The sequence below is a fragment of the Equus asinus genome, chromosome 20, assembly GCF_041296235.1.
Source record: "Equus asinus isolate D_3611 breed Donkey chromosome 20, EquAss-T2T_v2, whole genome shotgun sequence".
In the NCBI taxonomy this organism is placed as follows: Eukaryota; Metazoa; Chordata; class Mammalia; order Perissodactyla; family Equidae; genus Equus; species Equus asinus.
The window spans coordinates 45,654,605-45,663,886 of record NC_091809.1 but is presented as its reverse complement, the minus strand read 5'-3'; the positions used below and the strand labels follow the sequence as shown (position 1 = coordinate 45,663,886).

The window sequence follows — 9,282 nt, the reverse complement described above, 5'->3', positions numbered from 1 at the left end:
AGGATTTAGGTATACAGGAATTCTTTATAACATTCTTGGAAGTTTTTTGTAAATTTGAAATCATGAAAAACAAAATTTAAAAGTCACCCTTCAATCCTATCCCACCACGTACCACAGACGCGGTCCTAGATAAACCATAAAATCTATCAGAACTTCTAGAAAGTAGCTATTAATACTCTCACGGGATCATTCTTAAATGGTAGACCAATTTGCTAAATAAAATAAGAGCTTTGTGCAAATGCAGAGGGGGAACAGGAGCTGGGATACCCCCTTCTGGACCCCCAAGGTCCCCAAACCTCAAAATGAAAGCGCAGGAAGGGGCTTGAGGAAAGACGTCGTCGTCGTCTAGAGTGCTCAGTCGAGGCCAGAGGGGATTAAAGGCGTCAAATAGGGAGTCTCCACACCTGAGCGGGCTCCAGCTAAGTCAATCAGCCCCGGGGATTTGAGGACGTGCTCCGAGGCCTCAGCCTCAGTGTCTCCGACTCTCCCACCCGCTGCCGGGCTCTCCTCTCCCTAAAGGTGGACCTGAAACTCCGACACCTCGACTTCTGGGCCAGCCTCCATGGCCAGGTCCCGGGACTGTGGGACTGGGACATGGGAAACGAGTGCTTCCTGGCCTTCACCACAGCGCACCTGCCCTTAGCCGAGCAGAACCGTGAGTCCTGGGGGGTGGGGGCGGGGGGGGGGGCGCGGGGGGGAGGGGCGTGCCCGGGTGGGGGGCTCGCGGGAGCGCCCAGGCCAGTCGGCCCCCAGCCTCCCCGCTGCCCGCTCCCCGAGCGCGCTGGGTCCGACAGCGTAGAGTTTCGGGGTCCCGCGCCCCCTCTGCTGAGTCCGGGAGCCCCCTCCCCCTCCCCCACTTCGCCGAAGGCAATTGGGCCCCCGTCTGACTGAACGCCCCCGCAGGGCAGCGGTCCTGCCCCACCCGGTGGCCTTCCTCACCATTCCGCCGCCCGGTGCCGTCCCAGAACTTTCTAGGCCTCTTCTCCGCCTTTTCTCCATGGCGCCTGTCGCCATTTGGCACGCTACATATTTTACTCATTTTTAAAAAGTTTAATTATTAGTTTTGTTCGGGGCTTATCCCCACCTCTTAATATATTATCTGACCTCCGGAGGTGCTCAGTATTTGCTGAATGGATGGTTGACTGTCGTTGCCTTTAAAAAATTTTTTTCTTTGGACCTCAAGTGCAGAGAGTTGAGGTGATCACCCACATTCATGGTACATCATTGCCATCTGTTTGGCCAGGTACTTGGCTTAACTGCTTTTTCCCTTTCAACCCCCACCCCCACTTCCATCACCTCCCACACTCCCATATATTTACCCTGATCGATTTAATGTCTTTAGCTATGTGTAACTTTGAAAACTATTTAGCATTATTTCGTTTTTCTAGGTGACTTTAATTTACATAATGTTCATTGCTTTTTTCCCTACTCACATTGTTTTTGAGAGCTATTTTGGTTGCTAAATGCTGATCCGGTTCATCATTTCTGACTGCTGTATAATATTCTATCATCTGGATATACTTCCTTGGCATTTTAATTCTTGCTATTGGGGACCTAGATTGCCTCCAGCTCTTTGTCACCATAAGTAATGCTGATGAACATTCCTGTATGTTCATTGATTTGAGAAATAATTATTTAGCACCTCCAATTTGCCAGGCACTGTTCTAGACACTTGTGATACATCATGAACAAAACAGACAAGGCTTCATGGAGCTTACATTCTACTGGGGCCGACAGACAACCCACATAAAAAGTATATATGGTATATTATAAGATGATAACTGAGATGAGAGAAAAAGGACACAGAGGGTTCAGGAATGTGGGGGGAGGTGGTGGCAGCTATAGTTTTTTAAGTGGGGTCATCAGGTTGGGCTTCTTTGGGAACATATATTTGAGCAGAGAGTTGAATGAAGGAGGTGAGATAGTGAGCCAAGAGGATATTTAGGAGAAAAGTTTCCCAGGCAGAAGAAATAGCCAGTGCAAAAGCCCTGAGGAAGGAATATTTCCCTGGAGTTTCTGAGAAACAATAAAGAAGCCAGTGAGGCTGAATTAAAGTAAATAAAGAGGAGAGTTCAGAGGGTGTGGAGCAGAGATCAGGAAGATCCACTTTAAGGATGTTGGGGTTGACTTCAAGAGTAAGAAGGTGTTGAGCAGAGGAGTGACGTGATCACCAGCTTCATAACCTCTGCAGTTGCATGGGGTGCCTATACTTGGTTTAATGCTCTACTGTCACTTTCTTGAGAATTTTAATGACTTTTGAACCAAGAGCCCCACATTTTCATTTTGCGCTGGGCCCTGCAAATTATGGGGCCAATCCTGCATGATCTAATTGTGAAAAGATCACTGTGGATGCTGTGTTGAGGGTACATTGTGAATGTAGAGAGACTAGGAGCCTGGAAGCCAAGAGACTGGTTAGGAGGCTACTTACACTCCAGACAAGAGATGATAGTCGAGTGGACCTCCAGGGTGGTAACAGAGCACAGTGAGAAAGTAGAAGTAGCTGGATTTGCTGATGGATTGGATGTGTGGTATAAGAGAGATTAGAAGATGACTCCTCTGAAGTTTTTGATCAAGTGGGAGGAGGGAGTTGCCTTGTTACTGAGAAGGGGGAAGCTTCTGGTAGGACAAATTTAGGGAGGAAGATCAGGAATTCTGTTCTGGACACGTTGAGTTTGAGACACTTTTTAGATGTGCAAGCAGAAATGTTGAGTAAGCAAGTGGATATATAAATCTGGAGTGCGGTGTGGACTACAGATATAAATTTCACCAGTCTTTGGTATATAGATGGCATTTAAGAAGTGAGAATAGAGAAGACAGAGGACTAAGGATGAGCCCTGGGGGCAGTCCATTGTAAAGAGATTAGAAGAGAGAGAACCAGCAAAAACTGAGGAAGTGAGCATTGAGCATCAAAACTAAGAGATTGTGTTCTCCTGGAAACCAAGTGAATAAAGTGTTCTGAGGAAGGGAGTGGTCAGGCGAGAGGAGTGCTGCTGAGAAGTCACGTAAGAGGTGGACTGACAATTAGATTTAGCAAAGTAGATAATAGTGGTTTTGGTGGAGTGGTGGAGGCAAAAGCCTGGCTGGGAAGGGTTTCAGAGTGGAAGGAGGGGAAGTGGAGACAAAGTATAGACAATTCTTCCATTAAGTTCTGCATCAAAGGAAGGCAAAAATATGCAGTAGTGGCCTGGCACAGAAAATGGGGCAAAAGAAGTTGGTGTTTTTAATAAGATGAGGGAATTAACAGCATGTTTGAATGCTGATGAGAATGACAAAAAAATTAAACACAGGAAAGAGAGGAGAGGCTTGTTGGAACATTGTCCTTGAGAAGGCTCCAGAGAGGGAGAAAAGGAGACAGACAGGTGCTATCCTTTGATCCCACTGAGATCACCAGTCTGTTGATCCTGTCACCTTTTCACTGCTCTCACTCACTGGATGTCCTCTTCTTCTTTAACTAACATGGAATTCCCTGGTCAGACACGCTCACTCTCCTTCATCCACCGTCAAGGCCTTTGACCCTCCTGGGCTTTGGACCACTTGCTCTTGGCCAAACCACAACCCTGAGCAAATCCAACTCTACCAAGCAGGTGCTCCAAAGCCATAGATCAATGGATTGGTGATATTGGTGGCATCAAAGGAGAGTTGGGGTTGAGGGGGACTTAGCTGGAAAGATGGGAGGTGATGCGTTTTTATGTGGTGCAAAAGTGAGAGAGATTGGAGAGCACAAAATGGAGACGTTGCAGTTACTGCTTTAGGTTAGGACAGTGAAAAAGACTGTTTAAAGTAGGATGGAAGGCAAAGGCTTTGGAGAAGGGTTCAGGAACCTGATAACCTGGGTTATTAGGAGAGTCATCGATGTATCTATTGAACTAGCCAAGATTTAAGGCAGGAGTAGTTGCTCCTGAATCTCTTAATTCTCAAGTTTGCAGCTGATGCAGTAAGCCAAACACTGAGACACCTGTGCTTGGAGGTGGAGAAAGGTTTATTCAAGTTGGCCAAGATAAGAAGGCCGGAGCATGGGTTCTCTCAAATCCACCTTAATAAGAGAAGAAAGCTGGAAGTTTTATAGACCTAGGGGGTGTGGCAGGAGGAGTTCAGAAACAAAGGGGTAATCCTGTTTCTTTCACTCCCTATAAGCCCCTGGGCAATCTGACTTCTGGGCACACCTGGGGGCCGGTTATCCGGTGATCCTTGAAGGCATTGTCTTTCATCTGTAAAACAAGGTGGTCAGTCTGTGTGAGCCCTGCAGTTACCCCTCAGGTTAAACAGGAAAACAGCAAATTGACAAGACTAACTTCTTTTCATAACAAGGTCAAAAGGTAATCTTACTGAATTTTTACAGTAACCCTCAGGTGCTGCCTTCATAGTGTTAGTGACAGGACCCAGGAGCTAAACTCTAAATGAGGGGGAGTGACCCAGAGTTTGGGGGATGACAGTAACAATGATTAGGATATAAGTTCGGATATTAACTTGAATATACATGCTCAGGAGGAGACAGTAAGGTGTAGTAAATTATGGTCCTGCCTGATTATTCTTTGTGATGGCAGCACCAGTTGCTATTCAGATCTCAGTGTGATAAAGGATTCTATTTCCCTGCATCTTTGCCAATACTTGGTATTATCTGTTTTTATAATTCTTGTCAGTTTTATAATTCTTTCAGTTTTATAATTCTTGTCAGTTTAAAATCCTTGTCAGTTTTATGTATCTTGTTAGATGTAAAGTGTCACCTTATTATTCTCTTGTGTTCTTGATCCTAGTAAGGCTCAGCATCTTGTTAGTCAGGTGTCCCTTCCTTGCGGGTACTGATTCATATCTTTTGCCCGTTTATAGACTGGTGTTAGCCTTTGACTTATTGATTTGTAGGAGCTGTCTATCTCTTAAAATGAGAACTTTATGAGTTAAAATTTTTTTCTGGTTTATTGTCTATTGATTTTTTTCCCCTTGTGATGTTTTACTTTGCAGAACTTTTAAATTTTTATGTAGTAAAATATCTGCATAAAATGTATAGATTAACTTGAGAGTAATTGGCATCTTTATAATGTTATATGTCTTTGTTTATTCAGATCTTCTTTTATGTCCTTAAATAGTGATTACATCTTTTGCCCATAAAGGTCTAGTCCATTCTTTATTGGGTTAACTCCTAGGTACTTTATAATTTTGGTTGGTATTGTGAACAGTACCTTTTTAAAAAAATATTTATTTTCCGGTTTCTTAATGCTGATATAGAGGAACCATACTGCTTAGTGTGTTGCTCTTATATCTAGCAAACTTCCTGGACTCTTACTGGTTCTAATAATTTGTATATAGATTTTGTATGGTTAATTATTTTTTTGTGTAAATAATGAGTTTTGCCTTTTTCTTTGCAACTTTGTATCTCGTGCTCCTTTTTTCTTTTTTGAATACTATATTGAACGCTGGTGATGTAATGGCCATCCTTTCTGATTACTGAGCTCTTCAATAAGTATATCATCATTTTCCAGACAAAAACCTAGATTCATGTGTAATATGATGACACTCGTGGGAACAATGAGGGGGACAGAAATAGTTCCCCTTAACCCCAAGGAGCGAGTAGTGCCAAGCAGATAACTCTTATACCTGATTGACTCTTAGCCCACTATGCATTCATTCATCCAGTTAAGTTGAGCTCCTCCCATGTGCCAGGTGGTGAACAAGACAGACCTGCAAATAGACTTTAAGCAAGTAATTACAATAAAATGTGTGCAATGGGAGTGTTCGGACAGGTGGTCAGAGAAGGCCTGCTTTAGGAAGATGTTTAAACAGAGACCTGATGGGTCAGTAGCAATTAACTAGGCAGGCAGGAAGAAGGAAGAGTGTTTCTGGCAAAGGAAACAGCTTGTGAGAAGGCCTAGGATCAAGTGTGGTCTGTTGGAGATGAGTGGAGAGCCTGGGAGGAATGACTTAACACTGATGGGAGCCAGGGCCTTGAAGACTGTCTCAAGGAATTTAGGTTCGGCCCAAGGGCAATGGAAACCCATCAGTTTTACAGAGAAGGGTGACAAGATTGGATTAACATTTTAGGAAGGACACCCAAACTGCTATATGATAAGTTAAAGAATAGACATAAACAGACCATTCAGGTTGTGGCTTGGACTAGGGTGATAGGACTTGGTGACTGATTGGGTGTGGCTGTACCGGAAAGAGAAGAGTCAAGAATGATTTCCAAGTTTCTGGCCTGAACAACTGGTTAGGTGGTGGTGCCACTTGCTGAGACAAGGAATCCAGGAGAAAGAGCAGGAAGATGGAGTTTAGTTTTAGAAATGTTGGGGCCGGCCCGGTGGTGCAGCGGTTAAGTTCGCATGTTCCGCTTCTCAGCGGCCCGGGGTTCACCGGTTCGGATCCTGGGTGCGGACATGGCACTGCTTGGCAGCCATGCTGTGGTAGGCGTCCCACATATAAAAAGTAGAGGAAGATGGGCACGGATATTAGCTCAGGGCCAGGCTTTCTCAGCAAAAAAGAGGAGGACTGGCAGTAGTTAGCTCAGGGCTAGTCTTCCTCAAAAAAAAAAAAAAAGAAACGTTGTTCCAAGTGCCTGTGGGTTATTCCAAGTAAAGACATCTCATAGGCAGTTCTACTTAAGGGCGAGCAGAGAAGTCTGGGCTGGAGGTAAAGACTGGGAAGCCCTAAGTTTATGGGTGGTTTACTGAAGCCACAGACATTCATGAGGTCATTCAGGGACAGTACTTGTGGAGCGAGAGGAATGCAGAGGAGAAAGGGAAGGTCAGAGAGGTAAGGAGAAAACCAGTAGAATATGGTGTCGTACTTCCCCAGGCAGGACCCACAGCCATCTCTCAAGAGAAGCTTCTAGGCCCAGGATCCTGGGACCACATTGGAAATCCTGGGATGTTTTGACCCTCGTCTGTCTTTCCTTTTGCCAGTTGCCAGATATAGACTCCGAATAATTCCGCAACTAAAACTACCTCTGGAAAAAAAACCCAACCCTGATAAAGATGGTGAGTAGAGGGGCATGAGTTCTCTGATGTGGCCCTGTGGCCTGGGCTGGACATCTAAAGCCATTGAGCTATGGCACACAATGCCTTTGTGTCTTCGCAGGTCCAGATTTTGAGCCCAACCTGTGGATGTGGGTAAACCCCAACATCGTGTTACCCCCTGGAAAGCTGGAGGTCCCAGAACCTAGTAAGGGAGAGGATCTGACAAACACACTCCCCTCCCCTCAGTCACCTCGAAAAGAAGAAGACTTTGCCAACTTCTCAGAGGCCACAGTGGTGGAGTCGCTGCCGCCTTCCTCCAGCGAGCAGTCTCCCGCTTGGAAACGGTTTGCCTCTTCCTCCAGCAACTGGGAGGTAGGGATTTCTGGGGTTGTGGGCCAGACTTGGGCTGTAGGCAGGGTGGGCACAGGGATGATACACCAGAGAGTTCTATTTTCTTAGGAATAACAAAGGGTTAATGGGTTCAGAAATTCACTGTGCCCTTGTGTTGGGGAGAAGCCCAGATGGTGGCCCTAGACCACTACCCCTTCCTGCCAGTTGCACCCCTGGAGTAGAGGCCGTAGAGTCAGGACCAGTTCCTACTCTGTGCTCCTTTAGCTCACAGAAGAGGAGGAGGCTGAGGACCAGGATGACAGCTCCTCTGTGGCTCTCCCGTCCCCTCACAAAAGGGCCCCCCTCCAGAGTCGGAGGCTTCGGCAAGCCAACAGCCAGGAGGGGAGGCTCTGGTCCCGGCCCCCTCTCAATTACTTCCATCTAATTGCACTGGCATTAAGAAACAGTTCCCCCTGTGGCCTCAACGTGCAACAGATCTACAGTTTCACTCGGTATGTGCCGGGGGGGCCCTCTGAGGAGGGGGAAGGGAGGGGGTCAGGGCCCTTGGTCTGATACCTTCCAGTCTGCCCCAGGCCCTGGGCTGCTGCCTCGGTTCCCCCATCTGGGTCTGAGAGGATAAGTGTATTCCCAGTTCTCCTTGCCCAGGCACTGGTTCTAGGTTGTCCCCCAATATGTGTCTACACATCACGTGTACAGGCAGATGTCTGCCCTCACCCCCTTTCACATCTAAGCAACCCAACCTTTTTATGTCTTAGTTCCTTAAAACACAAGTTCACCCGGGTCATCAATTCTTCCCCCTTCCCTCTCAAGACTATCCAGTATAGAATCTGGTTTCCCCAACAGTTTCTCACATGCTTTCCCCTTGGATCGTCCTGCCTGGCACAGCTCCCTGTGCCCCCAGGGACCAGAGGAGCCCAGTTGAGAAGGGGCTTACATTTAGCTTTGATAGTGATGTACATATGAATATGAGAGAGTTTCTCAGAAGCGTCTCAGAATATGTATCCTCAAGTGGTGTCCGTCCTTGACCAGGATTCCTCGTACAGGGGTTGGTTGGCCTGATTGCTCTTCTGTTCCTGTTGCAAGTCAAAGTCCTGAGCCCTCAGAGGGAGGGAGGAAAATGAGCCTGGGAATGGGGGCAGTAAACTGGGTTTAAAAGATGAGGGTTTGCACAAGCAATGCACCAGCTGGAGGTTTTGTCACGTGCTCAGTCTGCAAGGCAGTTCTAGGCCAGCTTGCCATTCTCCACCTCGAGAGAAGGGCTGAGGCTCCTAGCCCCTGGGGGAGAACATTCTCAAGGGTAGGGCATCTCCCAAAGAAATCATGCCTTTCCTTACCATTCCTCCCTGTCCACAGACAACATTTCCCCTTTTTTCGGACGGCTCCGGAAGGCTGGAAGAATACTGTCCGTCACAATCTCTGTTTCCGAGACAGCTTTGAGAAAGTGCCGGTCAGCATGCAGGGTGGGGCCAGCACACGGCCTCGATCCTGCCTCTGGAAGTTGACTGAGGAGGGACACCGCCGCTTTGCAGAGGAGGCCCGTGCCTTGGCCTCTACTCGGCTGGAAAGTATCCAGCGGTGCATGAGCCAGCCAGGTGTGAGGCCCTGTCACGTGTGGGGCTGAGGGGACCTGAAGATCCTGAGTGTGCAAGGAAGGAGCCTGGGTCACACCGTGGGGGACACCTTCTGTAGGACGGGGAGAGGATAGCAGTCATCCGAGACCCCTGGGGTGGTGCCTGCTGACGTGGGACCCCCCCCACACACGCATGGGACCTGAGGAACAGGGAGTTGATGGAGAAACAACTGAGGTGCCATCGGCCCTACTCACAGCCCAGCAGCCTAGGGAAATGGTGACCGTACAACGTGAGAAGCATGGTATGAGAGGTTATGTGCAAAGGGGGCTTTTTCTTTTGCTGGAGACCAGGTGTCATTTGGGCCTTGGGAGGGGAGGAGAAGTAGATCATCTGCCGTGAGTGAGCTTCCAGGC

The 9,282-nt window shown here is 47.5% G+C and overlaps 1 protein-coding gene across 1 annotated transcript; it reads left to right on the top strand.

Annotated features, from left to right (window-relative positions):
• Positions 1-424: 424 nt before the first annotated feature.
• FOXR1 (forkhead box R1) lies at positions 425-8,998 on the top strand. The gene is made up of 5 exons (XM_014855731.3): positions 425-655; positions 6,894-6,968; positions 7,069-7,319; positions 7,563-7,789; positions 8,652-8,998. Exons 1-5 carry the CDS (start codon positions 595-597, stop codon positions 8,917-8,919), a joined length of 882 nt encoding a protein of 293 aa, XP_014711217.2. The 5' UTR covers positions 425-594; the 3' UTR covers positions 8,920-8,998.
• The last annotated feature ends 284 nt before the right edge of the window (positions 8,999-9,282 follow it).